Below are 15,569 nucleotides of genomic sequence, written 5' to 3'. Positions count from 1 at the left end.
GGGGGCGTCAGGGGCGGGGCCTGGAGTTAAATACAGTGGCGGCTGCGGGCTAGCCCCTAGTATTCGCAGCGCTTCGCCTTCCCCGCTGGTGTGCTCCTTCGTGGGTAAGACGTGCGGGGACCGGGTACTCATGCGCTATGAGGACTCTGACATTAGGTCGCTTGGGGGGGGGGGCGGTGAGATACGACTTAGTAACTCCTCTAAGTTGGTGATTGACATGTTGTGTACATTTTAGGCTGAGAACCAAAATTTAAATTCAAGTCCATCAGTGAACTGGGTATCGGAAGTGTTTTTAGCTTCTCAGTTACTTCGGGCATTTTTTTTTCCTCCTTGAAATTTCATTTTGATCATGGATGAGGATGTGATTGAAAAGCAATTTGGGGGTGCCTGCTGTCTCATGGGGTAGAGCATGCGATTCTTGATCTCATGGTCATGAATTAAAGTCCGACGTTGGTGGTGGAGCCTGATTAAAAAATGATGAAGCAGATAATAAACTTGAGAGAGGGCTTTGATGAAACAGTCATAATTCATAGGATTGTTCAGATTGTATCAAACCTAAGAGGAAAAGGGAAGAAGGGGAGTTAACTGCATTTAGCTAGGTTTGTCCTGGTGAAAAGTGACATGGGCTTTCTGAGCCTGTTTTATCTGAAGCCATGCTTATTAAGCAAATTCTGTTGATTAGATTAGATGGTAACAGGTAAAGAGAAGGGAGGAAGCTTGCTCTGTCCCTTGTTGATCTAGGCAGCTACTGCGTCCAGTCTCCTTTATAAAAAACTGTTTTGTATTTACATTTTGTATTTACAGTTGGGTCATTGCTGATTCATAGAGCTTGAAGGATACATTGGCTTTTTTGTTTCAAGAAAACTTGAACTTGGAAACAAGATGGAAGAAAACAAACAGGTAATGCTGCTTTTCTTAAACCTGCTTGTATGACTCTCAAGAGGTATCCCTGAGATGGATTGTGAAGTAGTTAAAAGTAAAATCTCAAATTTAGCTCCTAGCATTTCTTGGTGTTGGATGGGATCGAACAAGGATATACATAGATAAAATTCCATATTTGTATATGAAGTGAAAAAAAGTATCAGTTATTTTAAGTAGCAAAATCTACTTTAAAAATACTCTTAAGTGGTATTTTAGTAGTGTTAATGTGCTTTTGGATCCGCGGGCGATTTTGTTCACGAAAGATGCTGAATTGAGGAGGTGTGGGGTGAGGCCTGAGATTCTGCATTTCAAGGAAATCCAGGTAAAGAGGACCAATGGGAACCACATTTGGAGTGTGTGCTGTCCGATAGGTAGCCACATGCTACACGTGGTTACTGAACACTTAAAAATGCCTTATTAAGACTTAAATAAAAAGGAAGTCTTTAGTCAGGACTACCACCACAAGAGCATTGTAGTAGAGGAGAGATGGTGAAAACCCCCATTTTCAACTGCTGGGGATTTATAGCCATGAGCAGAAGGGCTGAGCGGATGGAAGAGACCATGAGTTTTGGGTGTTAAGCAGAATTTAATAGGATTCTTGATAAGGCAGCTCAGGGGGATCAGATTATTAAGGGGTGGTGGCAAGGAATTTGATCAGATTGTGAGATTAAGGGTGGGGAATTCTCTAAATTGACTTAGTAGGATTCTTGCTAAACTGGCCTAAGCAGGCCCAAGACAGGATGGTGTCCAGGTCAAGGCCTAATCAGAAGAACGGCTTAGAGGAGCCAGACTTTAGTTTGGTCAACGAGTCTCAGTCTCCTGCCTACCTGTATTCCAGTCTTTGGCAGTTCATTAAAGGTCCCTTGTGGCTAGGAGACTTAGACTTGTTAAATGCATTAGTAGTTTTCCCTTCAGCTGACTCTAAGCTCTCAGAAGCATAAAGCCAGATTATCACTTCATAAAAGATAAAAGACCGTGGAGGCTTGGATGAACCATGGAGGAAATGCAGTACCACTGGGTGATTTTTTTTTTTTTTTGGACAGAAGTGGTTGAAAGGCCAATGGATTTTACCAAGTAATTGGGAAATGCAGCTGGTTTTTCCTTAATTCCTGAAGTTGCACATGATTTCTGTTTCAGTGCAACAGTATGGATAATTGTGAAGTTCCCAGCAAGAAAGTGATTGAGTTCAAACCACCAGTGTACGAACAGAGATACTACTTTGTTAAAAACTTAGTGAATCGACATGGACTCAAGAAGGTAGGTATCTTTCCAAACACTTAAGACTGTCTTATCAACTGTTTAGTCAAAAAATACAAGAAAAACTTAAGGATTTGGCAAGTAAGCAGAGACTATTTGAAGATGTGTTGCAAGGAAGGAAAGGGATTAGTGCAATAGGGAGAGCACTGACCATAAGATCTGCATGCATCAATAGTTGGGGAAAAAGGGGAAAAAGGTTTTTCTCTAGAGTAAACAACTGATTTGTGGGGGAGTGGGATAAAAGTGGTGTGATTGGAGAGTATAATGTGTTAATCTAAGGCTATCCTGTTTTCTAGGAGGGGGCCTTAAATACAGGCTGCTTCTGTCTTCAGACTGAGGGCAGGGTAAATTTCAGGGGTCTGTGGGAAGGAGAAGCTTGAGCTAAATTTTGGTTAACAAGAAATTGGGTATACTATGTAAAAAGCAGTTTAAAACTTCCTAAGGCTGTAGTTTGCTTTTGGACTAGGTTTTTTAAAGATTTTATTTTAGAGTGAGAGCACAAGCCGGAGGGGAGAGGCAAAGGGAGAAGCAGACTCCTGGCTGATCAGGGAGCCTGATGTGGGACTCCATCCCAGGACCCTGGGATCATGACCTGAGCTGAAGGCAGACGCTTAACCAACCGAGCCACCCAGGCACCCCTAGATTAGGTTTTTTTTGATGCTATGTAACCCTTCTCCCACTGTCCCATAAATATACCAGCTTCAGAAAGGAAAATTACTGCTTGTGGCTAAGGGTGCAATATTGTGGTAGATTGCAAGGTTTACCTAAAATACTGAAGGTAAAAAAATGAAACATATCTGAGGAAAAATTGGATTGAATATAGGTTGAATGTGCCTATTGCTAAGGTATAGTTATAGTCCCTTTTTCCAGAGGGGAATTTTTTTTGGAAGCAACTTAGTAAATGCTGTAATTGGTTTTCTGATAGAGTGAATTTTGAGGTAAACTTTAGTCTGTTCCAGATTTAACACTTTGTGCATCTTAGGATAATATGGTATCTTTCATGTCTGAGTATCCAAAAATAGTTAAAATCTGCAGATACCCCCTTAAGGCTGGATTAGAGCCAGTTAGCTACCCTAGAAGCTGATTTGGGGTATCTTTGGGATTGGGTGCCATTAAACTTAAGTCTTAATTTTCTTTTCCTCCTAAAGTGGGAATCAAATTTAGGTGAGAGTGGTTAATGAAGACTTTAGTGCATAATTAAGAAATCCATTTAAGAATACATATAAATGTACATTAAGGGGATTAGATTAACAACACTGAATATAAACCCTAAAACATTGGTCAAGATCGGGCACCCTTGTCTTAAGTTAGAAGCCGCTCAGAGGTTCAAAGTTCTGTTTTATAGGGTACTTGCCTACCACATGGGGTTCTCTGGGTGCCAGACCCTGAGGGTGTTCTGGGTGCCAGGCACTCACGTGAATGCCTTTCTTACAGTCCAAACACTTAACAGCTTATTTCCTGCCCACTCCTCCCTTAAGTTTCAGATTAATTTCCTTTTTGTGTACTTTTTTCTACCGAAAAGATCTTGACATAATTATATGGTAATTCTGATAACCACTTACACTCTGTAAGTTTTTGGTCCTATCTGACTTCTGGCAATAATGTCTTCAATGTTCTGTTTCATCCGTAGATTGCAGACTTGGGCTTCGGTGATGCCACACTTTTATGGATGCTGAAATATCACCGCTGCGTTCAGTATCTTGTTGGAGTAGATATTGCTGCCAGACCCTTTGAATGGGGAGGGTAATACCAAGTTTCTGAAAGTATTGTGCATTAATCTAAAACTAGTAGCACTATGAGGAAGTGTCAAGTTTTATACAGCTTATTTTAAGATTGGCACTGAGAGCCTCAAGCTCACTGAATGACTGTGCCATAACATTGTGAATGATAATAGTAGTTTTTCCTACCAACGTAGAAAGTATAGACTGTTAAATTATAGTAGACAAAGCATTGCAGATTCAATTTTCAATGGCAAAATGCTGGACACCAGGAGAACTCATTAGAGGATTGAAATTGCCCCAGACCTCTTAATTTAAGCCTGAGCAGCTCTCCAGTCTCATATATATTGACTTGCAGATTTTTTTCAGGACTGTTTTTCTTCTAAAGAAAGCTAATCACTGATCCAAAGGGAGCTGGAAGACCAAAAGTATTAAATGGTGAGAGAATCGGCAGTATTCAATCTTGTTCTCATTGGCCAGTAATCTATGAGGAAGTTACCCTATGACCTCATGCTTACTACCTCAAGTCATGGAAAACTCACTTAGGTAGACACTGATCAGAGGAGCAGATCATCAGAATTCTATAGCTGGTGAGATTCTGAATAGATTATAGTGTTAATTTCCCTTCTGTTTTTGCAGGGGTAGGTTGTCTCCAGGAGTGGGGGGGTACATCGTTCCTCGGGAACTAGATTTGACCATAACCTTGTACCGTGGTTCTGCTGTACAAAAAGACTCCCGTTTGTGTGGATTTGATTTGATAACATGTATTGAATTGTAAGTATTAAAATTGATTCTTACTGTATAAATTTATTAGACAAATCTGAATTAGTTCTCAGTAAATTGAGTGTCCTAACTAGATTTAAGTTGTAATCAAATTTATTTGTAAAGCAGGTTGACGGGATTGACTTTAATTTCAGATTTACAGATGGAGGAGCTGCAAAATAGCACCAGGAATATCCTGTATCCAGACTCACCTATTAAAGTTTTCCTAATTTTTTAAGGATTTTGAGCGCAAGAGACCTCAAGAGCACCAGGAAGAGCATAAGCCGGGGGGGTGGGGGGGGTAGAGGCAGAGGGAGAAGCAGGCTCCCCCCTGAGCAGGGGGCCTGACAGGACACGGGGCTGGATCCGAGGGACCTGAGCTGAAGGTAGACGCTTAGCCATGGAGCCACCTAGGTGCCCCTACTTTTTAAACACTGTATTTTTGAGCAGGGACGCCTGGGTAGCTCGTTAAGAGTCTGCCTTTGACTCAGGTCATGATCCCAGGGTCCTGGGATGGAGTCCCATATTGGGCTCCTTGCTCAGCAGGGAGCCTGCTTCTCCCTCTGCCTCTCCCCCTGCTTGTGTTCATGCATCCTCTCTTTGACAAATCTTTAAAAATATATTTGAGCACAGGTACATTTCTGTGGAATTTAACACATGTAGTTTAATGTAACTTACAGTCAAGGCACAGAACCGTTCCATTAACCCCCAAACAAACTTGGGCTGACCCCTTTGTGGCCACAACTTTCTCTCACCCCCGGCCAGCACTCATCCATTTTGCAGCATTGTTTTTGAGAACACTATAAAATTATCTAATTTCTTGGCAGTTTGTTCCTTATTCCTGAGTATTCCTTTGTATGATGTGCCACCTTTTCAAGCATTTAAGGCTATTTGGGTTTCCAGTGTGGAGTTATTATGAATATAACTGATACCATTCATGGAACAGGTTTTGCATGAACACAAGTTTCATTTAACCCTAGGAGTGGGATTATTGGGTCATATGATTTTTCTGATTCAGATTTTTGCTCTATTTCCTCCGCTTATGCATTGATTTTTTTTTTCTTCTGATGTGTGAATTTAAAGCAATAAATTGCACTCTAAGTGCATTATAGCTCTAACTATACATGTTTTGATGTGTAGTATTTGCACTGATGCTGCAAAGAAGCCAAATTGAAGCTCCTGAGTCATTTACCTATGTGTCTTCCTCTTACCGGTCTGAGAGGTTATGTTTCCCTCCCATCACCAGCCTGCTGAGCTGTAGTGGTTATGGGGAGATATATGGGCACATTTGTCCTAAAAATCGTATCAGTTGTATCTTTAGAAACTTTTTTGGGGCACCTGGGTGGCTCAGTCATTGGGTGTCTGCCTTCGGCTCAGGTCAAGATCCCAGGGTCCTGGGATTGAGCCCCGTGTCGGGCTCCCTGCTCGGTGGGGAGCCTGCTTCTCTGTCTCCTATTCTCCCTGCTTGTGTTCCCTCTCGCTCGCTCTCTGTCAAATAAATAAAAATCTTAAAAAAAACCCTTACATTTTTCAGGCATATACTCAGTGTCAAATTGCTTCTCCTGTTCCTATTTATTTATTTATTTTTTTATATTTATTTATTTGACAGAGATAGCACAACTAGGCAGAGCGGCAGGCAGAGGGAGAGGGAGAAGCAGGCTCTCTGCTGAGCAGGGAGCCCGATGCGGGGCTCGATCCCAGGAGCCTGGGATCATGACCTGAGCCGAAGGCAGCCGCCTAACTGACTGAGCCACCCAGGCGCCCCTCTCCTGTTCCTCTTTAAGGCAAAGATAGAAGTGGGTTAGATTAACATACAGCATCAGGATAGAAATGGCTCACTGGGTCTAGTGGCCGCCTCTACTGGGGCAGCTGATCTGGTCCTTGGGTGTGGGTGAGAATCTACTGGGATCTGATGCCTAAACCCACAACTTTTGTGGGGCATGTGTTCTACTCACATAGCACTGCAGGCCTCCTGGGGAGCTTATACTTACGCTCATACTTTCTAGTTACTGACAGTGAGGCCCAGAGAGCCCTGAAAGAGGGGGCAACATGGTCCAAGGGCAGGGTGAGTATTTAGGAATAGTTGGTTTTAGGTCATGTAAGTACCGTTACAAAGATTCAGAAGGGATAAACGTAGAGATTGTTTTGCTAAATCAACTAGGAAAATAATTGCATTGTCTTTCCCGTTGACCGTTTCAGGATAGAACACTTAGATTCTGAAGATCTGGCCAAGTTTCCTGAAGTCGTATTTGGGTACTTTTCTCCTGGCATGGTTGTCATCAGCACACCAAACTCTGAATTCAATCCCCTGTTTCCAGCATCAACCTTTAGAGATCCAGATCACAGATTTGAGTGGGACAGAACGCAATTTCAGACGTGGTGAGTTCGTAAATGTTTTTGTGACTTTTGTGGTGGGGTTGGGGGGCGTGGGGGGAGAGTACCCCACAGGAAGTCCATCTTGATGCCTGTACATTACTGAAGTTTTTTATCCTAATAAAATTTCCCAAAATTCAGCTTGGTATTTAAGAAAAGGGACCACCATATTTGGGCAAAATAAATGGAAGTTTTTGGTCTCAGGCAGCTAAGCAAAGTGGGGCACCAGGTGTCTTCTGGTATGAAGTCAGGAGTAGGAGTACTGGTGTAGAGATGAAACAAAACAGGAAGGGGGTGTGTGTAGGGCAGTGAGGGTGAGCCTCATACCCTGGCACAAGTGTTCCTTGACAGATGGACAGATGGTCATGTTTCCGGCATGACTGCAAACCCAAATAGGACTTGGGTGTGTAGCCATTGTGTTCTCCTTTTTCATGCCTACGCTCTGCTCCATAACTTTCCCTGTCTCCACATTTTTGTGATTACCTGGAAACTTGACTCAGGACCCTAAAGCCCCTCAGAAGTAAGCAAACCCTGTATGGCATTATGTATTGCTGTAAGAATTTGCAAGTTGCGAAGTATTTTAGCTCATTGTATTTTCTGTTCTACTGGAGATTTTTAATTTAACCATACCTTTCAAAAATGCGTTTCTTTTGATTTTAGGGCTTTGGATGTGGCAAAACTGTACAATTACTCCGTAGAGTTCACTGGTGTGGGGGATCCGCCAGTAGGAGCTGAGCATGTTGGATACTGTACCCAGATAGGGGTCTTCCAGAAAAGCATAGCAAAGGCGACTGAATGCAGCATTTCCGAGCCAGAGGAACACGTTCCAGAGGAACACGTTTATGAAGTTGTGAGTATTCTTTGAGGTAGTGACCAGGGTAAGAAGCACGTGGGTTAGGATGGTGAACTCTGTAGGGGACCCCACTGTAGAGATAAATGTAAATGAGTTTAGAATCCTTCATACCCACAGCTGCCTTCAGGGTTGGTCTATCTACTTCGCCCTGGAGACCACCTGGCCTTTTGCCATGTCTCAAAGCACATTACAGAGAAAGATCAGAAGTCCTGGAAAGCCTCCAAGCTGATGTGCCAGTGACCCCCTATTGTAATCTGTTAGGATCAGCAGCACTTCCTCCATAGTGTGGCCCAGGAAGTGAGTATTGCAGCTGCACCTCCAAGCTTCTCAGGCCCTTTGGGTTTCAGCAGGTATGGTGAAGTATAAGCACATTGCCTTCCTAAGCATTTCCCTCTAATGTCAGGCAGGAACATTGCGTTGGTGTGAATTGGTGGAAAAACTTGGCTTTGGGAGACTTTTGATCATTAGAATTTTTTTTTAAGATTTTATTTATTTGACAGAGAGACAGCAAGAGAGGGAACACAAGCAGGGGGAGTGGGAGAGGGAGAAGCAGGCCTCCTGCTGAGCAGGGAGCCCCATGCGGGGCTCGATCCCAGGACCCCGGGATCATGACCTCAGCTGAAGGCAGATGCTTAACTGACTGAGCCACCCAGGCGCCCCGATCATTAGAATTTTTAAAGCAGATCATATAGTTAATGACTGTGCTTGAGGCTTGATTCCCATTACATGGTGGGACACATGGCTAGTAGGATTTGATATGTATAGTTAATACGCAGTTCATAATGTAAGCAGTTACTAATGAAGTGAAACCTCTTCCAATTTTTCCTTCAGGTTTACACCACCTCATACCCGAGTTTACAGCAAAGCAAATACTTCCGGCTTACTCTGAGTAGTGAGTCAGTCAAAGCAGTCGGCTTAATGAAAAGCAGGTTTCTCCGGGGTCCGAGGAAAAGAGAGGGCAATCGAGTGGTACCACTTGGCAGTTGTACCCCACAGTTTGGACTAACAGAAGCTCAAAGGGCCAAAATAGAGCAGTCCCCCAAACCTTACAGTGTGGGAGAGAAGTTCTATGTACCCCTGGAAAGACTCATTATTTATCCGAAGGTGAACCACTTGGTGGCCGGTAATATGGAGAAGCTGAGAACAGTACTTGCTGAGGGACTTCGACTGAACGGAGATCAAAGTGCAGTGCAGGTGGAGTTGGTTGATTACCAAACACAACGCCTCTTTGATGAACATTTAATCAGCCCTGTGCTGGAGTCGTAAGTTTGGGCAACTTGGTTTTGAATTTCTCTAACCTTGTTTTTCATATGCTTTTTGCAGGGGTGGAGAGGGTGCAAAATGCGCTTGTTCATGTTTCTGTTAGACCCAGTTGGATGTGACTTTAAACATTCTTAAAGCAAATTGGATTGTCAAATAAAACCTTTTCCCAGGGAATAAGTAGTTTCAGAAGTTTCTGCCTCCTTTGGGCTGAATGCTCACCTGTACTGTAATATTTGCCTAAAACATACAGGAAGTATTTGAAGATAAGAGCAGCCTCATCCGTGGCAGCTTCCTGGGTGGAATTGGGGTTGTTGTAGCAGTTGCGAATGAACAGCTTCACCCCGGGGGGAGGGGGTGGGTACTGGTTTAAATGAGAGACCTGAGTATAGAGGTTAGCTGACCACACTCTGCCACTAAAGGGACCTATTCATCTGCCTTCCTGTTCTGATGCACCTCAGGGATGAAGGTGTTTTTGGGTTTTTGTTACCACTTGAATATTCCAAATCCTATTCCAAGGAGAAAGAGCAAAGAAAGGGACAGGGCATGTGCTAGCTTTCTGGTAAGGTTGGTTCTACACCACTGTTCTGCTCCTTACTGAGCAGATGGAAGGATCACCTTACCACTCGAAAGCTGGGAGTTGTAGTTTCTCCTGGGCTGATGCGTGCCCAGTCCATGTCCTCCCGGGAAGGAACAAGGAGCGAAGGACCTTCGGCCACGTGCTGGTCTGCGCACAGCAGGCGTAGCCTCACTAACCAGGGACAGGCTGGCTGTGGGGGGTGGGTGCCTGGGAACGGCCTCTTGGGGCCATAGTTCTCAGGTTTTTTTTGAAGGGTTAATAAGTAGAAAGTGGATTTGAAGAGGAGGGTGGGGAAAGAAGGGACTCAAGAATAGAATCCGATCACATTATCTCTTGTTAACCAACTGTTCAGTCCCTCCACCCCCACCTTTCTAGACGGATTTTTCCATCTCGAATGCATAGGACCTGTAAGACATACTCTTGCTACACCCCCCCTCCCCCCAACAAAAGGCCCTCGTCTTTCTAGGCTTCTGCATGACTTCTGCATATGGCTTCCTTCTCATCTGTTAGAGCCAAGGTTTCAAGCCCAAGCCCAAGCCCCCTTATCTTGTTGTCCTCCAGGCTAATTGATTACTTTGTTCAAGCTTCATCCCTTCCTGAGAACCTTTTCATATGATAGCTGTGGGTGATGGAGCTACTCTGTTTCCCATGTCTCTGGCGACATCAGAATCTACATCCTTTATTTGTCTTCACCCTCTATTTTGATACAGACCTTTGTATGTGGAAAGGTTCACTAATGGTCTAAGCCAGGTGTCAGATGTTCTTGTAGAGATAGTAAATCTTTGCAGCCTTGCCAACCACTGAGCTTTCCGGGAATTGAGGTGGAAAAGTGGCCACAGATAAGGTGGATGTGTGTTCCACTAAAGTATAGACTAAAGGGAGCTGTTTTTGTCCATAGTTGGCAGTTTGTTATAAACAAAAAAGCTATGTACACTTACCCTTTAGCAGCATGGAAATGGAGATCATTCTAAATGGACAAAAGCAATTAGAGACTTTATTGTTGTAAACCCAGCCAAAGCTGGGTTTGCTAGGGGAATTTTTAGCTCACTTCTATGTCTACTGGGAGCAATAACTGCCTCGAGTTTAAGCACTAAGAAGACTGCCTGGCCCAGAGTAATGTTCCTTATAAGGTAGCTGTGTTAATCTTAGCAGTGTTAGATAAGGGCTCATCCTCTTATCTAGGCAGCTAGTTCTCACAGCAGGGCATGTTGCAGGTCTAGAAAGTGAACAGTCCTTTAAGGTTGGGACCAAACATCCAATACCTGATTAAGAAAAGTGGCAACCCTAGGGGCGCCTGGGTGGCTGTCGGGTTAAGTGTCTGCCTTCAGCTCAGGTCATGATCCCAAGGTCGTGGGATCGAGCCCCACATGGGGGCACCTTGCTCAGTGGGGAGCCTGCTTTGCCTGCCACTCCCCCTGCTTGTGCTCTGACAAAATCTTTAGGGTTGCTACTTTTTACAGTATCTTCTCTGCTTTATATACAAAATGAATTGTGTAAAGTTCTAGCCAGATTTCAGGTGTCTCAGTGTGGGGACCTACTGAAATAAAGATGAGTCCTCTCCAGCCACTCTTTTTAACACAACTTGAGGGGCGCCTGGGTGGCTCAGTGGGTTAAGCGTCTGCCTTCAGCTCTGGTCATGATCCCAGGGTCCTGGGATGGGGCCCTGCATCAAGCTCTTCCCCCACTCCCCAGCTTATGCTCTCTCACTCTCAAATTTTAAAATATTTTGAGTAAGAACAGTGGGGAGAGGGAGAAGCAGGCCCCCCACCGAGCAGGGAGCCTGACATGGGGCTCGATCCTAGGACGCTGAGATCATGACCTGAGCTGAAGGCAGACGCTTCACCGACTGAGCCACCCAGCTGTCCTCACTGTCCCTGTTCAACTTGCTCTCTGCTCTCCCTTCACCTCCCAGTGCATTCCCCCGCTCATGTAAAACCCACCCTCCAGGGGGCAGTGTTTGATGGCCACCTCCCCTTCATCCCTCCTTTATTTTCCAGCAGCTTCCTGTGAAAAGGGGACATGAGGGAATTTTAAAATTTTGAATCATGTTTTGCTATCAGTAGGTTTCTTTTTCCTCCATGCAGGCTGCATATTAGGCCCTTTCTGGGGGAGATGTTTAAAAGAAGCTTCCCTTTGCTTTCCTGTAGGGGAACTCCTGCCTGTGTATGTGTCCCTTATATGTTAGGTAAAACAAATTTTCTGTTATAAAACCAGTGCCAAATCCTGGTTTGAGAAGCCTTGGGGTGCAGAGACTGGTGAGCAACTGGAAGAAGTTGACAGCTCTGGCTGAAACTTGATATTAAGGTGTTTGATGGTGGTTTCTATCTTACCTCTAGTATCCCTCCAAAACCCAAAAGAACAACCCTACCAATTAAAAACTGTAAAAGTAAACTTTAAAAATGAAGACAACTCAGAACTATGTAGACACTAAAGTAAGCTTTATAATCTTTATGCTTTTTTCTTACTACCTGCTCCCGACACCATCTTTGGAAACTCCCTGCACCTCATTCAATGCTTTCTTGAAGACAGCAGCCCTGCCCACCATTCCTCAGAATTCCAAGGGATTAAAATGTCTATCTTCTGATACGATTTTATATAAATGGTATTGACTTTTTGATGCAGCTTCCTTTATCACTAGCAATGTATTTTATAAATTCATTTCCATCTATTTGCATTCATTTTAATGATCACTTTGCTTGGGGCACCTGGGTGGCTCAGTCAGTTAAGCGTCTGCCTTGGGCTCAGGTCGTGATCCCAGGGTCCTGGGATCAAGCCCCATATTGGGCTCCCTGCTCAGTAGGGAGCCTGCTTCTCCCTCTCCTTCTGCCCCTCCCCCTTGCTTGTGCATCCTCTCTCAAATAATTTTTTTAAAAATTAAAGTGATCACTTTTAAGTTTATGTTAAAAAATGGCAGACTAAGGACAAAGTGTCCCTGAACTGTTTGTACCCCCTCCCATCTCACTCCTTAGAGACAACAAAGGTTCTTAGGTTCACAATAACTGGAACTACAAGTAGATTCCAGTTTTGCAAGAACCAGTGCCTTTTTCAGGGGGTGGATTGTTCCTTCTAGGAAAACCCTTGGAATGGACTGCAGGGTTTGTAAAGAAAGGCCTCAGCTTTTAAGATGGCTTTGCTCCAAGGAATTTCCCTGCACTGAATGGTAATGAAAAGTGTGGTTGCGTAGGAGAGGCAGTTCTTAAGAGGGAAAAATAGGGCCATAGCCCACCGCCAAGAGTAGGTGTGGAATGTGTGTTACCAGGTATTAGAACACCCCTGGCCCTTGGTCTGAACAAAAGTTTGCCTCCAACTGTTTCCATGGTCTAGAAGCTTCACGTCCTCACAGCACTGTGGCTTCAAGTTTGGTCTCCATGCCCTAGAGATGGCAGTGACTCTTCCACAGCTCCTCCCAACCCTTCCTCTGCTCAACTCTAGTCTCCTCACGCACATCACACCCTGCAGTTGAGCTCTCAGAGGTACTGCTCTCCACCCCAGGGGCTCAGTTCTGTCGCTGAGTATCAAGGACTAATTCCAAATGAAATTCCCTCAGCTAGAGGCCAACAAAAGCACCTTGTTACACAGGGTCCTGTGTGTTAGCTGCTGACAGGAGGTCAGGGAGGAGCGTCGTGCAAGGTGGAATCTCGAGCCGTCCCTTCAAGGATGCCAGGTGGTTTAACTGGCTAACATGCTTGCTCGCGGTAGAGGATGCCCCTCTTCCAGGGATATCCCGCAATAGGGAACAGATAGGCGTTTTCCAGAGGTCTTGCAAAGCAAGCTTGTAGGAGCCAGAGGTCATAAATTTGTACGGTAGATGTTTCACCTCTTTGCAACTAGTATTTGAAGACCACAGCATGCCATGCTTTTTATACAAATTGTTTGGAAGTCAGCCATCAATGCTCTGCCCATTTACCTATTGCGCCCTTCCTGTGCCGGTCACGTTTTGTGGACTCTTCTTCGCCTGCACTGTTGCCGTTCATCTCCTTTTCATTCTCATGTGATTCTGGCTGGAATTAGTCAAATTAAGCTCTGGGCATTTTATGGTCTTTCCCAGAAATGTCACATTGCTCCCTACTCCTGTGCCTTAGCCTTGACCCAGTCAGATTCTTTGCATTTGTTGAAGAGGCTCTGATACTCCACCAACTTTGTCTAGCCTCATCCCTCTGGAAGCCATTTATCATGCTGACCACCCAGTCCTTTCTAGTAGGAATCCTCACAGAACAGAGCTGACAGTCTTTTATTTATTCCACATTAAAGGAAAACAGTTTACTTAAATAGGGTAAAAGTCTCTGATGCTTCCAAATCTTTTTTTGCAAGTGTTTCAAATTATGTAAAATTAGTATTGAACAGAGGCACCAGGCAGGCTCAGTCATTAGAGCATGCGACTCTTGATCTGGGGGTTCTAAGTTCGAGCCCCATGTTCGGCAGAGAGTTTACTTAAAAAAAAATTAGTATTGAAAGTATTTTTCCTTTTGTCTTAATTCCATAGAATACTGGGAAAGAAGGGCAGACACAGGGTCACTTGGGAGAGAGTTGAACTGAATCACTGAAGTTAAATACCACAAGGTGGCACACTTTTCCCACTTAAAGGTAATTGTACTCTGCTTTGAGAACTCCCCGATACAAATAAGCGGCAAAATAACTTTGAAGCTTTTTGCAATTATACTTGGAAATCACTGCTAAATGGTTTAAAGATCAGTTTAAGAGAAATGGTTGAGGAGAAATCTCTAGAAGTCAAGTGCATAGGAACAGGGTCTAATGTAATTCAGGCAGGAAGGTCTCTTGACATTTTATTTCCTTGTCATGTGGGGCCATATGGAATAGATGTCATCGACTCAGGGAATGTCCAAATGTAAGCCTTTTCTGTTTGCTTCCTAAAGTTTTGTTACATTTTGTGTGATGTGGGATGGATTAACTCCACCAAGTATTTCCTATCATGCAGACATAAAGATTTGTCCATACCAGGTATGTGATATGTAGGTACAGGAATGAAGGTGTAAAATGTGGTGAGGGAGGAAGGAGAGAAAAACACTGGGTGTTGAGGAAAGGCTGGGCCTGGGAACTCCATGCCTGAGATGTGGGCAGGGGAGTATGAGGGCAGATCAGAGGGCCTTGCCGGCTTCTGCTGTGATCTGGCACCGTGATCCCCATCCCACGGGGTCTTGCTGCTTAGCGCACATAATCTTTCCTCATCTGCATGGCAATCTGCAGAGAGATGTGGGTGCAAACCCACAGTGAACCATTGCTCTTTGCATGGCTATTGTCATTTGAGTATCAGCAAAGGGAATGTGCTGGCGCTGTTCCCCTGTGAGGACCTAGTCAAAGGGAGGAATAGTCTGGACAGTGGTGGCACTGAGCATCATTTCCGTGAGGATCTTACCCTCTAATGGTGGCCTCTTTATTGACCATCTTCTAGGTGTCTAGCACTAGAATGAAGGTATGTATGTAGATGCTGCACAAAGGCCAATTTTGGCCCAATAGGAGTGCTTACTGTGGTATATTCCTAATAGTTCATGGGTTCTTGCTCATAACACAGAAGAGTCAGTGATAGTATTATCTCCATCCTTGATTAGAAAGAGGTTCAGAAGGGAGCCTGAATTCAGACTCAGGTCTGTCTTACTCTAGAGCCCATGCCCCACCCCCCGCCTCCCTCCACTGCAGGGTGAAGCTCAGAGTTCAAAAGAAGGGTCTTTCACTGGAGGATTCAAGTCTGTGCTACACCACCTGGTAATAAATGAGGGGAAACCGTCAGGGTGAAGTTATACTGATCCTTTTACTTCTGTTTTCTTACCTTGGCAAGAATCTGACCGATTTCTGACAGAATCTTAACGGACATTTTAAAGTATACACA

At 44.3% G+C, this 15,569-nt stretch overlaps 1 protein-coding gene across 1 annotated transcript; it reads left to right on the top strand.

The window, feature by feature from the left end:
* HENMT1 (HEN methyltransferase 1) lies at window positions 1-9,337 on the top strand. Its single transcript, XM_081815588.1, has 8 exons — window positions 1-104; window positions 805-900; window positions 2,059-2,178; window positions 3,809-3,921; window positions 4,536-4,670; window positions 6,858-7,037; window positions 7,692-7,881; window positions 8,716-9,337. Exons 2-8 carry the CDS (start codon window positions 883-885, stop codon window positions 9,148-9,150), a joined length of 1,191 nt encoding a protein of 396 aa, XP_081671714.1. The 5' UTR covers window positions 1-104; window positions 805-882; the 3' UTR covers window positions 9,151-9,337.
* Window positions 9,338-15,569: the final 6,232 nt, after the last annotated feature.

This window comes from Leptonychotes weddellii, chromosome 4, assembly GCF_054177405.1.
Source record: "Leptonychotes weddellii isolate Sample4059 chromosome 4, ASM5417740v2, whole genome shotgun sequence".
NCBI lineage: Eukaryota > Metazoa > Chordata > Mammalia > Carnivora > Phocidae > Leptonychotes > Leptonychotes weddellii.
This window is presented reverse-complemented; position numbering and strand designations above follow the sequence as displayed.